At 33.1% G+C, this 16,435-nt stretch overlaps 1 protein-coding gene across 2 annotated transcripts in view; it reads right to left on the bottom strand.

The window, feature by feature from the left end:
* The window catches only part of NCAM2 (neural cell adhesion molecule 2), a 495,236-nt gene that overhangs the window by 38,206 nt on the left and 440,595 nt on the right, over window positions 1-16,435 (bottom strand). For both annotated transcript variants that reach the window (XM_067739241.1, XM_067739240.1), the window contains exons 14-15: window positions 15,788-15,909; window positions 5,179-5,359 (exon numbers count right to left, since the gene is read on the bottom strand). In XM_067739241.1, coding sequence (XP_067595342.1) covers window positions 5,179-5,359; window positions 15,788-15,909 — 303 coding nt within the window. The remainder of the gene's footprint in view (window positions 1-5,178; window positions 5,360-15,787; window positions 15,910-16,435) is intronic.

The raw sequence follows: 16,435 nt of genomic DNA, 5'->3' as shown, positions 1-16,435 counted from the left end.
GTTAAAATTAGGCATGTTTTCAATTCATAGTAACAAGAGAAGAAAAAGGAAGCAATTTATGAAGGGTTTTGTTTTGTTTTATTTTGTTTTGTTTTTGGTTAAAACAAACAATATTAAACATGTCCTAAAGCCAAAAGAAATGGTGAAATTATTTTTCAGAGTCATTTTATCTCCAAGAATTTTTTAAAGCATTAGATTATACTCATTCTACCAAGTTAGGAATATTTTTAGTCATTAAAATTACAGAACAAATCAATAAATATCATTTTGACAGCCTCTAGTTCCATAGATGGTTTTGTGATCAGTTTTACAAGAATTAATTTGTCATCACTACCCAATATTTTCATTGTTTATAAAATAAAATGAGATGGAATTATGCTGTATGAATATTCCAAAAGAGAATATAATTGTGATTTTGCACACTCTGTTTCTATGTGAATCAAGGAACACCACTTTCAAAATAAACACATTTAATAAGTGAAGAAAGGAAAATATTACTAATCATAAAATAGTTTTCACATCAGAATCATGAACTATGGAGAAATGCGGTATCCACTAAGATACGTACATAGAAAAGCCATTATTATTAATAGAATATATGACATATAAATGTAAGGTAAGCCTATTGTTAAAAAATAGTCCCTCAGTCCAACAAATAAGTGTACCCTAGATTTAGCTAGCTGCTTTACTCAAAGAGTTAAATATATCTGAATGCACATAAGTAATGGGTTTTTAAATTCAAAGTCCATAAACTTTATTTGGACAGTTTACAATGCATGCTATTTAAAACATAAATTAAAATGAAATTAACTTGTAAACTCCATATATTCTCCAAATTAAATAAGGCTTAAGAGTTGCTAGTTTATTACACATAACTAATTTAAAATATGTTTGAATTTATAATGTGTATTTTAAAATGGAATAAGAAATTATATAACTATAAGAGTAATTATAATGAAGGCATATGAAGATTATTTTGCCGATACATAATTTTAACTCTATAGTATTTTGTGGGTTTAAAGGCTCCCAAATTCACTGTCAACTATCACAGCTTCTAAAATTGTCCCAAGAATCTTCCCAGAGCTAAATCAAACAATTCTTGAACTAAAAGGGCACGTCTTTGATCTGGCTTTCCATGAGACCTTAGCAGTCTCTGGATTCAGTCACAGTAAATTAGACATTATTCTGTGACATTTTTATAGATAAAATAAATATTTTATCTTTCCTTTTTCCAGTAAGATGCTCTGGCTTTGTGTCATCTGTACAGTTTAGAGGGGATGAATTCTGTCTCCTACCTTCTCAGATAGCTTTGTCTGTACATCTGTATGTCTGACTTTTCCTTGACTGCTTGATCTGTTTCATCAGCTGTGAAACACGTGCTAGCCTTTTTCATCATAAAAGTCCTTCTAACACTGACTATTTTTCCCCCTCTGCTCACTTTCATACAGAGCTTCTTGAAAGCATAAATTAACATGGACTCTAAACCTGCTAACCTCCCATACAATCCTCAGCTCATTCCTACCTAATTTCTCTCCCAAGCACTTCAGCAGAGCTGTATGTAATAAGCACATTTCACATCTCTTTCAGTTGAGTTGTTGACCACTCAGCAGCGTCTGAAGGGGCAAATGTGATTGATACATTTCTTCTGGAAATATGACTGTCTTTTAACTTACAAGATACTACAGTCTTGTGTTTTTCCAGGAACTCTAGTCTCATTGGGGGAGGGAGGGGTTTCCTTGTCCTGTATAACATGGTTATACAGGACATGGTTCTTAACACTCTATTCTTCAGTAACTAAAGAAGCACCCCTTGAACATTAATGCTGTGCCAGTCACCCTTCTAAGTACTGGTATTGGGTACTGGGAAACATCTATGAGTATCACAGACATCAACTATTTCTCATAGAGCTTAGACATTACTCACTGTGTGGTTTTATCCCCATCCAGGCTTTAAATATCAATTATCTGTTAAGGCTGAAAATGTCATAATGTATATTTCCAAGCCCTGGCTGTCTTCTCATCTCCATACACACATATTTAACATCTATTTGACATTTCAAACCTAACAAATACCAAATCAATTTATGTTTGACCCTTACTCTCCAAATCCTGCTCTGTTTATAAGATTCTTTACCGTGAGAAAGTCATCAATATCTACTGAATCCATTCTGTTACACAGGCAGGTTAATCTACATCTACAATGTGTCTGGAATTTATTCATTGCTTTCTTTTTCTACTGTTATCACATTTTTCAAGCATTCTTGTTCATCCATCTCTTGCTTCTATCCCGATGAGCAAGATTAATCTGTCTGTAATGTCTATCGATTCATATAATTTCCCTGCTTCAAATGATTTCTTATGACTTTCAGGATCTGTTTTAAAATTATTTACATGGTTTTTAGAAGACCCTGGATTGGTTGGGTCACAGATCTCTCGGTATCCTTAGTTTTGTTCACACACCTCCAGGTTCTCTCCCAGCCATCTTTTTCCTGGTTCTTAAAGCAAATCAAATTCCTTCTTCTTTCAGAGACTTCTTCCATATAAGACACTTTCCCTGGAAGTCTTCTTCCTTACAAGTTTCTTTCAGAAGGTCACTTTCCAAGCCTCACCTACCCCTATAAGTTAGGTATACTTGCCAAAGGCTCTCATGGCAGCACACTGCACCAGCATATCTCTTAGTTGTAATTACTTTGTGGATATTCTAACTCTTGATTAATGTCTATCTTCCCTACTAGATTGTATAGTCTTTCAGTGCAAGAACCAGTTCTGTACTTTTCACAGATAATTCCTTTGCACTCATCACAGTACTTTCCACAAAGCAAGACCCCAGTGAATAACTGAAATGAATGAATGAATGAATCTTAATATTGCAGAACCAGAAGAAACTAGCTTAGGGATTAGGAAATCCAAGAGAAGTTAAATGACAAGAGCAAAGTTGAAACTATAAACCATTTTCCTTCTAAGCACTGTCCACAAACTAACTTTCCAAAACTGAAACAAAATATTTTTATAGTAAATGCATCATAGCATACTTTAGTTATTTTTGTGCATATATATATATATATATATATTCTTCATATATAGTCTATCTTTATTTATTTATCTTTCAGTTTATACTTACTATTGGTTTTATTAACAACAGTTTCTTATAAAAACAGCATAACAGGGACTCTGGGAGTATAATGTAAAGTAACATGCCTGAAATCTATTTTTTTTACAGTTTGCATTTTATCTATAAAATATAACTAAAATATTGCTTTCCATTTCAAAAAATATTCATTTTTATCTTGATAAAAATAATTATTCCCTCCAAGTGTATGAACTAAATTAAAGATGTAGGAGGATGTTGTAAATAGTGCTGCAATGAACATTGTGGTACATGTCTCTTCAGCAGCATAGCACGGGGAGATCAGCACGGTGCTCTGCGACGACCTAGAGGGGTGGGATAGGGAGGGTGGGAGGGAGGCTCAAGAGAGAGGGGATATGGGGATATATGTATGCATATGGTTGATTCACTCTGGTGTACAACAGAAACTAACATAACATTGTGAAGCAATTATACTCCAATAAAGATCTATTTTTAAAAAAAAAAAGATGTACGAGGATGAAGTTTGCTCTTGCAATCCTCCTTTGAAGATTCTGACTCAGATTAAAAATCATATTTATACCATGTTCCTGATATATGCAGAGAGGATATTAACTACAAACATAATGCGTTATAATTGTAGAAGCATTTATTGATGTTTAAAACTCACAGAAACAATGAACTTAATAGTTCATTCAACCGTTCTTTTTATTAGGTGTATCATCTTGTAAGGACATGGGATTTGTCATACGATTTAAAATAGCTCTGACCTTGAACAAATACTTTAGCCTCTCAAAACTGTATCTGTGAAATGAGGATAACTCTTTGTTGCTCAACTCAGATTCAAGAATAAAATGAGACAATAAGTGCAGAAGTACTTTGTAAATTATAAAAAGTGCCAGTACAATATGATACCCAGCTATCCATATTATTTCTAGATACTTCCAACTTCCTAATTTCAAATTATAATTGGAAGCACTTACTAATTAATACTAGCAATACAAAGCCATGATATAAATTACTTTTAAACCATAAAACCAATAGTAATTACTTTTTTATAGAAAGATTAATTGTATAAAGCTGCTTTCAATTAAAAGATGATGTATAACAAAGTCTTACTAATGAAATTAATATTAATTTGAAATTACAAGAGGATTAAATAGCATGACTGAACTGACAAATTTTTTTCCAGTCTCAAAAATATTACGTAATACTGATACTCTATTATAATATGACTTACATAAATCATGTTTATGAATATGCAGCTCTGATGTCTCTATCTATATAGAGAGAATATGTGTATATATACATGTATGTATAAATTTTAAATTTAAAAATTTTAAATATGTAAAGGAATGATGAATGTTAAAATATGACCAATATGACAACTCATTAACAGAGTTAATTGACTATGAATCAGGACAAATTCTTGCATCTTCACCTCTATAGCCTGTATCTGAAAAAATTTTAATATCCCTCCTGTAGACTTTGACAATATCACTAACATAAAATAAGGTAAGCACTATTCCCTAATAAAGGTAGCCACCAGTGCGCTGTGACCACCAATAATGAGTGTCCTGCAACTTTTTGAGCTTCTTTGAAACTCTATTCATAGTTCTTTCTGCAGGTGTATCTGTGGTTGTTACTGCCTCATTGTGTGAGAGATTTTATCTTTCCAAACTCAACTTGCTTAGTCAGGCATGAAGGGGCTCATTTTCCCAGAAGCGGAGGACCAGGCCCCATGTGTTTGGCAGAGAAGTTTTCTCCTTTGCAAAAGTTTTTTCTGGGCTCAACGAATATTTTTCATGTTGATTTTCAACAGTTTCTCTTATCCTCCATCCTCCCCCTCTGCTCATTCTCTCTCTACCACTTCAACCACTAAAGTTGTCAAAGTGCATTTACAAATGAACCAATCTTTTATGGCAAGAGCAACTGAGAAATCTTTATTAAGACATGTAAATAATCATGATTAGAACCTAGAATTTATACTTCCTTTATAAAATTATGTTTTCAATATTAAGAAAAAATCCAGAGGGGTTATAAAAGATACTGTCATATTTATTTTCAGCCTAAGAAAGCATATAGTTTTCTTACCTTTAATAATGTTGGGTTTTGGTGGCATGCTGAACTCATAGACTGTTGGTTCTGAATATCCCAATCTATTGGCAGCTGTAATTTGAACTTCATACCCCATTGTCCACTGTAGATGCTCTAAAATAATGTGGTCTTTATTTCCCTGCACTTTTTTCTCTAGCCACTGGTCTTCTTTATCTTTCTGTAAAGGCAATACAAATATATTTTGTAAATACCCATACACTAAAGTTGTGATCTTTAAAAAAAATAATTTATCTTGAAATGGAGCAAGTGGGTTTATTAAATCGAAAAAAGGCTATTTTCTCATCCACTGGGATAAATGAAGTTGTAGATAGATGAAGTTATTTATAAGATGTTTCCATAAAAAATGTAATTGTTTTTAAATTAGCTGAAGAGTGATAATTCATAATGAATCCTTGATGATTCAAATGATAATTCACCTCCATAAAGATTTTTTAAAATTTCACATATATCAGTTTGCTGTTTAGCCACTTTGTTGATTATTAATAATCATGTGAACAGGGAAAACAAAATATTATATATAGAAAAAGCTTAACATACCCATTAAAATAATTTCCAGAGACTATTGTTTAATGTTTGGGGCAGGGCAGGCAGTGGGTAGTAAAGTGTCTTACAAACAAAGTCTGGATTTTTAAAATAGATTTAAATTTCCATTATCATTTTTTATTACTATGATGTTTTGGACTTATAATGAAGCAACATACAAGAAAAAATATTACCTGTTAAACAAGTTATTAACATAAGAAAATAAAATATGTTACCCTATCCTGAACATTCTACACTTAAATCCAGATTCTTTTTCTAAAATAAATGTTTTGGACAACATGCTATTTGAATAACCCCTTTAAAAAAAATACTATGACTACAGTTACAAATAATTGAAATAATTTTATGGATTAAACTATCCTAAGCAATGTGAACATTCAGCTGAGCCATATTTTAACCATTTAAAGTTTAAATGGTAACCTCTGCCTGTGTCCCTCATCTCTATTACAGAAATGAGGATAGCAGCTGCCTCTGTTAGCTTTCATCAGGAAGCAAAGAGGAAAACTGAGTAAATTGTATATTCCAAGGCATTAAGAATCATAACCACTTAACAAATGACAGCTATTATTAAAAAGAAACTATTTCCATAATAACTATACAGAAATGAAATGATATTTTCTCTGAAATCACATATCTAATAATCCAATAATCCATCACTGCCATTGAAAACCTCAATTTCCCAGAGGTGTAATTATAAATAAATTGTAACCTGGAAATAGTGATAGACATATAGATATATAGATAGATCAATAGATCGATTAGTCAATCTTTTTTTAACCTCAGAGGTCAGCCTAATATTACGTTATGTTGAGCCAATATTTTACAATGTTTATTTGACTAGAAAGAATAATAATGTTTTCCACATTTATAGTGAAAAATGAGGATTTGTTATCTAAAATCAAATTGTGGAAGTTAAATTCATGATTGCATTAAATTGATGGTACTACAAATATTAAGTATCCTTCAAAAGGATATAAGACCACATTACAGTTCTGGTACCATACTGTGATTCTCTTTTCCGACTTAATTGGTTCCATAGAACTTTTATTACAGAGGAATTCGGCTGGCCTCTTTTGTTGCTTCATCTAAAACTGGAGATACTACCCCCCTCCAAGTGTTTCGGACAAGCACTTAAAATTATCATATAAACAAGAGGTAAATTCCCTTGCTTTCTGAAACTTATAAACTGACTAATTTATTAGACTGGGCTGGTGTCCAGTGTTATGAAGTGTACTGAAAAGCCTTGGAAAACAACAGTTTGGACCAGAAACCTTGTAATTTGTCTAAGTCATTAAATGACTAGTAAAGTTAAGAAAGGAATCTAGGTGTGTTTTTGAATTGCTTAGAATAGCTGTGTCATTAGCCAGGATTGTCCCAACATCCGCTTTCTTCATCAGTTCATTCATCAATTATTCAGTCTTTAGTGGATAGTGAGACTGTTCTAGAACTATGAACACAACAGTGAATAAAACATGTACAAATCCTTATTTTGGAGTTTACAAACCAACACAGAAGGAAGACATGAGTTCTTTGAAAAACAAGAGGGTGTTTTGGGAGCATATAATAGGGAGAACTAATAGAGTCCAGGAATCAGGAAGGTTTTCTCTGGGGAAGTAATGCCAACTTTGCTGAAAATAAGAAACTCCAGTACCATTTTTCTTTTCATTCATCCTCACCTAGTGAATGAAGATGTGATTCCTTCACAGAAGTTTCGATCCAAAAAAATAGGCAAAATGACTGAAAACCTCAGAAAGATGCACAATTACTGGGAGATGTAAAATCAGACACTGTATGTGTATTGTTTTAAGTACATATAAAAGCACTTCATAGGCATTGACCAAAAGAAATAAAAAGCTTACAAAAATCTCCACTGAAGGGCTTCCCTGGTGGCGCAGTGGTTGAAAGTCTGCCTGCTGATGTAGGGGACACGGGTTCGTACCCCGGTCCAGGAAGATCCCACATGCCGCGGAGTGGCTGGGCCCGTGAGCCATGGCCGCTGAGCCTGGGCGTCCGGAGCCTGTGCTCCGCAACGGGAGAGGCCACAACAGTGACAGGCCCGCGTACCACAAAAAAAAAAAAAAAAAAAAAATCTCCACTGAAAAGTAATTTTAGATCATATATGATATATGACATATATACACAAACATACATATAAACAGTAAAATACATATATAAATCGTTGATATATTGTAAATTGTATATAGACACATATACAGAAAGGAGGAGATAAGGAGTAGGAAGACTGAATGATCAGATAAGGACAAAGTTGCACAAAGAAGTAGAGAGTTGCCCCTGTGGATGTCCCCTTACCTCAATAATTAAGTATAAGTTCTAATTTATTATCAAATGCTTGGTGAAAGTGAATATTTGCGTGGAAATCCAGAGTTGAGTTTTGCTTTGGATCTGAGTGGAGATGTAGATGAAAGAGCCAGAAATAAGCCAACAGCTGATATCTGGGTTACCCTAGGATAGAGGGACGAAGAGACTTCACGTCCTTTAGGTTATTCTCCAAAAATACTATTTCTGAGAATTGAGCATTTGAAGTGAAACTTCCTGACAAGCCCAAGGCATGCAGATAGTCTCTTGTGAATATCCAGTCACTTAACTTTCAATTGTTGAAGCTCTTAGCCTGATAAATTAAAAGTCCCTCCATCATTTTAGATAGTTGGACTGATGGCATAAGGAACCAAAAGGAGTTCTAATAATTTCCCCAATTTGAATCAATTTCATTTTCCATTCACCATTAGACAAGGAGGCTTTTTAATCCCTTAATTGCTATTCCTAGGGAATAGGGGAAAAAAAAAGTGGGTGTTACCAAATACTTTCCTAGGCATCAAAATCTCATTTATGCATTTGTAGAGTGCCTAATTTACAGAACTTAAGTGCTGAGGGAACAATTTAAGATAATCAAGTTGCAAAAAGTTCCCTTAGGTAATTTAATGAGATGATTTGCTGAATATGGCTATTATTAATAAGCCAGTTAAATGTTGAAGGGCAGCTACTGCAAAAAATATGGTCATTTTGCTTTGATGTAGTTTCTTTTAAGCAATCCTTTTTGTCAAAACATAGATAGCAGGGCCATATGACCATTAAGGGGACTCCTTAAAAGTTATTCTAAAATCATAATATCAGCATATAGGGAAATATTTGCTATCAGCTGTATAGAGAGAAGAGTGGAGGAGAGGTGGAGAGGGTTTTGGTTTGCTTATATGTAGATGACTCCTTGACTGCTTTTATTCATAATAAGAAAATATCTACTAACTTTCTTTTCAAAGTCTCAGGATATATATGGTCAACATCATCTTAAGTAAAAACTGAATAATTATAAAAAGAGAGGACAATAGAGGAGGTGAGCTTGTATTAACCTGATTAATTTTAAAGTTCCTGTGATTGCACTGTGTTACGATTTAAGATTGTGTGTTCCCATGCAAGCTGCCTGGACTTCCAGTAGCCTGGTTCAGCTATTCACTACTTGTATGACCTTACAGAAGCCCCCAGAATTCTCTAAAGCTCTGTTTGCTACTCTGAATATGAGAGGTGATTTAGCAATCTGGATAATTTACACACACACACACACACACACACACACACACACACTCTGCTGTGATTGGGAAAAATGCAAGGTTTGGAGTTTTTAGGAGAGTTTCAAATTCTAATCTCTTTTTTAACGTTATTATAGTTGATTCAAACTGCCTTTGTTCCAGGTCCTGAAGCTTGGTAAAATTTTGTAAACTGGACCCTACTTTATCGATTCCTACTCTCCATCACTGAGGTACTTCTTTAGGGAAAAATAAGATCTAATTTTTCCTATTCATCACCTTCTGTGTTCTCACATCCCATGAAAATTCACACAGTGCAAGTGTTTTCCCTTGCATTTATTAATTCTTGTATTTATTAATCTAGATACAGGATCATTTATAATTGTACAATGTAGACTAACTCATTTATTGTCATCGATGCATTTATTCATTCAGATAACAATTAGTATATTTGATGCTAACAATACAAGGATGAATAAAAATCATCATTTTCACTAACAGCAAAGAAAAAAATACCAAAATGTTTAATACCCTTTAATGTCCATAGCTACTCAATGTTGGAAAATATTTCAAAACTTAAACTGATGGCTTTAAAGAAATGTCAATATACACACCTAGACATAATTAAATGAGAAAAAAGTTATTAATAAACTATTAATAATTTATTAGAAAATAAGTTCCCTCAACAACAAAACCTCAATTCTACTTATTATTTTAATACCCTTTTCAAAATATACTTTTCTTTTTCTATGGCCATTGAGATACAACTTTCCAGACTTTGAGTCAGGCTTAAGAAGGTCAATTATGACCTAGAAACACATGCTAGAGCAGTGTTTCTAGTCCCTATAGTATATTCCTCAAAATTGATGTTAGGTCACTAATTTTATTTAACCCTACTTAGCTGAGGAAATTTATTTAATGTACCAACACTAAGTGATAGTTATGATCCGATACCTATCATCAAATTTGAGAGAAAACAGTGAAAAACTAATGGAAGCATGTACAAAACTATTTATTAAATTATACAGAGTTCTTTTGACATTACAATATGAAGTAAGTAAAAATATTCTGTACATAGAATAACTCCTTTAATTTTTTCTATACATGTTATGAGATTAATGTTTATCTTTATTCTCCAAATACATTGTTTAATCTTGACTTATTAGAGATGTTAATTTTCACAATGGGTCCATGGAGGCATCTAATTCTGCTTTTATTACTCTGGTTCTGTTCTAATAGATTCTGTCTTCTTAATAGGCCACTGAACAAAGTTGTGTGCTCTATCTACTACAAGATAACAGAATAATGTGTTTCCTGATTCATAATCTATAGGAAGTTAAACATTCTCTATATTACAATATGATTAGTCTTCCTTTTCCAGTGGAATGCAGGTTTAAATATTCAGATTCAATGTCTGCTATAAATCAACACTCACATAAGGAATATATTATCTCAATTTTGTTTCCTAGCTTATAAAATGTACAGTCCTGTGCACAGGGGAGTTGAAAGGTAGGGTCAAAGAAGCAATCAACTAAAACTCATAAGAGTGTTCCTTACTTTCCAAATGTACCTATTTTATTTCCATAGAGGTTATCCAACTAAAAAATGCATTGCATATAGCTAAATAAAATTTTAAGTTGTTCAGCTGCACTTTACTCCACTGTGGAATTCATGCAGTTTGAGGAACTAATAGATGAAGTAGCTCGGAATCATACAAAGAACAGTAATAAGTTATTTTTGAAATAGTTATTATTTCAATTACAAATATCAAGGTAAATGCAGCTATAAACATTTAGCAACTGAATCTTGAACATGAAAGTTTTTAATGTGAAGAAGTAACCTGTTTAGAAAGAAAATGTGGAGAAAATTATTCCTCCCCAAGATGGGCTGTTGTTTGACCACATAAATATAACTTTATACTGAATCTTGGAATTTGCAAATTGGGCCTGCAGAGCATGATATTTGCAGGATGGAGGAGGTGATAAAGGGAGAGAAAGAAAAACATAGGAATATGGAGATGATTTTAGTGTATTGGAGTACAAGGCATACCACTAAATGATATGGTAAAAATGAACTGGATCAGAATGGTTGTATTTGGAGGCACAGGTCCTAGACGATTAAGACGGGACAGTGAATGAGGAGTCAATACAATCTCCACAGGCAAATTTCAATTCAGTCCTTACTGCTGCAAAAGCGTTTCTGCTATAAAGTCTCATGTTTTGTTCCCCATCCCCACAGGTGACCAAGTCACCCCAATTCTGTAAGGTTCAGTTTGTCCATTAAAAAATGGGAAAAAAATCACTTTATGTATGATTATATATTTTTTTCTTTTTTTTTCTTCCAAGAGTTAGCAATACCTTCCTTGAAATACAAAGGATATGAGGAATTACTTTTACAAATCTTACCGTAGAAGCCCAAAGTTCTACTAATAAAACAGTGTTCCCTGCTAAAATGCTAATAAGCTTTAGAGCAGTAACCCAGTAATTGATTATCCATCAATTATAGCTATGTTTGAATTATGCAACCCATCATTTTCATTACGATATTTAAAATGAGATTCACTAGTAATTTTTGTAGTTAGATAAAGCTGGCTCTTGGAAATTAAGAGGAGAGGGTTGGTAAGACAGAAATAAGATGGAATTGGGGAGAAACTAAAACTTTCTTTTATTGGTAGAGTAAACACAGATATTGAGTAAATAGGCAAAAGCAGGGCATTGCTAACATTAGGCTGGTTGGGGGCAGGGTGGGGGGAAGAAAGGCAAAATAATGGAAGCTAGAGATTTACTGAAAACAAAACTTTTTCTTTTTCAAGTTTTAATCTGAGGCGGAGTCACATTAGCTACATGTAAAGGTAAAATATATTGATGACCTATCTAAATTTGAATCACTCAAAATTTTCTAATCTTATAGTTAACACTTTACTTATCTGTAACACTTTACTATCTGTGTCCTTGTATGTTTCACACATAACTTCTCATAGAAGACTAATTCTAATACACATTAAGGAAACCAAAGTAAACTTGGTCAGCATTTTAAACAGCAATTTATGTTTTCAAATATATACATATATTTCCCCTTGAATGTCTATTTCCATTTCATGAATCTAATTGGCTCTAAACAGATGTAGTGATACTCCAGTGAACATTTTCGTTTCAACAATGACTGGGACCACTATTTGCAATGGAGTGAGTGCTGGTGGGAGAAGCTAAACATACTGTAATGGGTGGTTCTGGATGGACCACTGTTATGCCACCCAAAGTGCCAATAATGTGCCTTTTTAGATACATAGGATTCATGACAGGTGCACTGTTATGGACTAAATTGTGTACACCCTCACAAATTCATATGTTAAAGTTCTAATCTCCAATGTGATTCTATTAGGAGATGTAGCCTTTAAAGAGGTAATTATGGTTACATGAGGTCATTAGGATGGAGCCCTAATCCAACAGGACTTGTATTTTCATAAGACGAGGAAGAAATACCAGAGATGTGTGTGCACAGACAAAAGGCCATGTGAGGACACAGCAAGAAGGTAGCCATCCACAAGCCAAGGAGAGAGGCCTTGGGAAAAACTAAACCTGATGAAACTTTGATCTTGGTCTTCCAGACTCCAGAACTGTGAGAAAACACATTTGTGTTGTTAAAGCCACTTGGTCTGTGGCATTTTGTTATGGCAGCCCTAGCAGACTAAGACAGCCTTTATAATGATAAAGGTAATTACTTTAACGGTATGTTGAAGACTCCATTGTTTAGCTGACCCAACTCCCAACTATAACACCTTTATTTTAGTGGTGGTCATGAGACATATTCTATCTAATGAGACATAATTCTCATTCTGCTTGGTGGAGTTTTTGAAAAATGTGTATGGTATTGCTGGAAAAACAGACAAATTAAGCTTAAACAGCCTATTGCTCCTTTTGTTCTTTTTGCTCTCTTCACGTTCTAAAGGTAGATGTGAGGGCAACATCTTAGGAACACAAGATAATCTGTATGAAGACAAAAGCCAACATGCTAAGGATGAAAGAACATCAGGAAAAACAATTTGGACACCTGACTGTATAGCTGAACAAAGTCACAGCATTCCTACGTATGCAGGCTGTATTAATAAAACTCACTAATAGATGAAGAAAAGATACAATTTGAAAGAATAAATATTTGCCATCATCAATTGAAATGAGTGATTCTGGTTAAACTCAATATAACATTTGTGTTATTTCCAATATCAACTCTTCAAAAGGCCAAGACAAGCACAGCTTTTAGTTTTAGGTAGAAATTATACATATAGAGAGTATATTAAGCATATTTTTACAACTGGTCATTGAATCTCAGGGTTCACCATGGGATTTTATTGAGGTTACCTACAAATTCTTACCATTCATCTGGATTTAGTACCATACATTTTTCTGGGTGCAACTATAGGCCACAATCTGCATTCAAGTTGTTTTCTCCCAGTTTAATTCACACTAATTTGATTTAAGTGTGTGACCCTTGCAGAGAGACTCTTTCCCTTCCAAAGAGTTTCCAGATGGTCAAATAAGAATGGCCAAGAAACCTGGCTTGACTACTGAAACACCATCAGATTCATAGAGAGACGAGTGATCCTTTCAGAGTTGTTTTGGAAGGGAGGCATGAAGCCTCCATAGCAGATTAGCCATAAAACACACACAGCTGTTCATCATCCCCAGATTGAAACCTGCAACAAAGAGGGGTCCTGGGAAGGGGATATCAGTTGGAAATGTAAAAGACTGAACTGGTGTCTAAAATTAATTGTTGACGTGTGCTACTCAAAATTAGACTCCTTTTTACTATCCCTCAGAATTGAGATGTTTGGATACTACGTATAAAATAGACAACTGATGGAAACATACTGTACAGCACAGGGAACTCTACCTAATGCACTGTGGTAACCTAAATGGAAGAGAAGTCCAAAAGGGAGGGGATATCTGTATGTGTATGGCTGATTCATTTTATTGTGCAGTAAAGGCTAACACAACATTGTAAAGCAACCATACTCCAATAAAAATTATTTAAAAAAATGAAAATATTTAGATGTTTGAATTTAAAAGCAACAACATTATAATTTAGAAAATTGTGGATTTGTGGGAAAATAGTTAAAATTCATCTATGTACTATTAAGGAGCAATTACACTATTTTCTAAAATATAATAAACTTGGAAAGTATTAATAAGTGTTCAGTAAATATAAACATGAAATTGAGACATTATGCACCTAATCATAAACATTAGTAAAACAGAAGGTAAAAAAAATAAATTAAAAATAAAATGATCCCTAAATTTCCAAGGTTTGCCTGATGTGGAGAAAAAAAAATAAGGAATATTTTTCAATCTGTTTTGTGAGGCCACCATTACATTGACACTATAAAACAAACAAACACAAAAAAGTAATCATGCAAACTGGAAGCCAGAAAAATTTTAAAATTCGGTGTTACATTTCAAAAATTGCAAGAAATGAGTAGGTGTTGGAATACAAAAAGATGTATGTGAATTAAAAATGATAGCTGCACATAATTTTGTCATGGAAACAAATTTAAGGGAATTTATTAAATGTATTAAAGTGAATTTTGAAAGGATGGAAAAGGAAAAAAAATTAAAATAAATAGAATTGACACAGTATTATGGAGATAATCATAATCATTAGTAAATAAACTTTACAAAGTTTAATTAAAATTGTCTTTCACTTTTAACATATTCCATAGTAGACACAAATACTCAATGGTTCTTATGGCAAAGTTGTTAACAGAAATCACTTCTAGTGGACTTTGAAGTCATTTTCAGATGAAGGCAAAATCTATCAGGTGACTTTCTTCATCACTAGGCAACTAGAGGACATCCTTCATCCCCTGCATAGAAGACAAGTCCCAAGGCAGCTTTGAGCTGTCCAAAATCCCATATTAGTGCTAATTAAACTTGAAGAAATCTATTCCCTCTTTCTCAAGTTAAATGTGGCCATTCTTTTTAAAATGTTGATTAAGGTGATTTATTTTGTAAAATCCATATTAAATAATAAATGTATTTTGATTTAATAATAATTTAATAATTCATGAAAATGAATAATAAAGTAAATTTGAGATGTGATTTGTTCATCCTACCTACAGTAACTAAAGTTGAGAAGATAGCTTAGCTTGAAGTTACCAAAATCAAGCATAGTGGAAGGTGAAATATCCTGCTAACCTTGTCAGAAAACAGGGAAAGTGATATCTCATTGCTGAAATGTTGCTAAGTTTAGAAATCACAAGATGAAAACCATAGCATTATTTTGATTATCTATGCTTAGATTTTACAAAAAACAAACAAACAAGCAAACATTCTACAACATATAATGATGAATTTCAGCAATGGAAAATTAGCATTTGAATTCCTATGAAAACACTTTGTCATTGTTGTTACCTAATATGCATTCACTTCTGATATATCTATGAATTCAATGCAAATTTAATGCAACTTGAAAACACTATGCAAAGTGATAATAAACAGGGTACTTACACTTCTATATTTCACGATGTATTCCAAAATAGGGGCCCCTCCATCATCTTGTTTGGTGATACTGAGTTTAAAGCTCTTCCCACTGCTTGGCTGTCCATGTATCGACGGAGGACTTGGTTCACCTACATATGTAATACAATATTCTTGATATTTGCACAGACCTCATATATGTAGAGCAACTGAATTTTAATTAAAAAAACACTGTCATGTAATCAAAATGTATGATGTTATCCTGGGTTTATCACTTTCTATTTGCCCTTTATTGTGATATAAACTCTATCCTCTTTTTACCCATCCAAGAAATAGAAACATTCATAAATCTGGAAGTATCATGCCAAAATTGTGAAAACTCAGAACTAAACATAATGTTTATATTGCAAATGCTCTGAGAATAGAACTCATTACATTACACAAGTGTACAATTTTATTTCTTATATTAATAGTCTACTATCTTTTTTCTAATGTAAGTAGTTTGTAAACATTTTGTAAATATTTATGAATATAAACATATTGTCATCAAACTATATAAAATATATACCTACCAGGAACTACAATAGCTTAGCAATTAGTTACCTGCTTTAAAAAACAGATTTTAGCTAGATGCAGATTTTAATAAAGAAATTTTGTAGTATCCAATCCATAGGCGGG

Source organism: Pseudorca crassidens, chromosome 5 (assembly GCF_039906515.1).
Source record: "Pseudorca crassidens isolate mPseCra1 chromosome 5, mPseCra1.hap1, whole genome shotgun sequence".
NCBI lineage: Eukaryota > Metazoa > Chordata > Mammalia > Artiodactyla > Delphinidae > Pseudorca > Pseudorca crassidens.
Note: the sequence above shows the minus strand (reverse complement) of the source record. Positions and strands in the feature narration are given on the sequence as shown.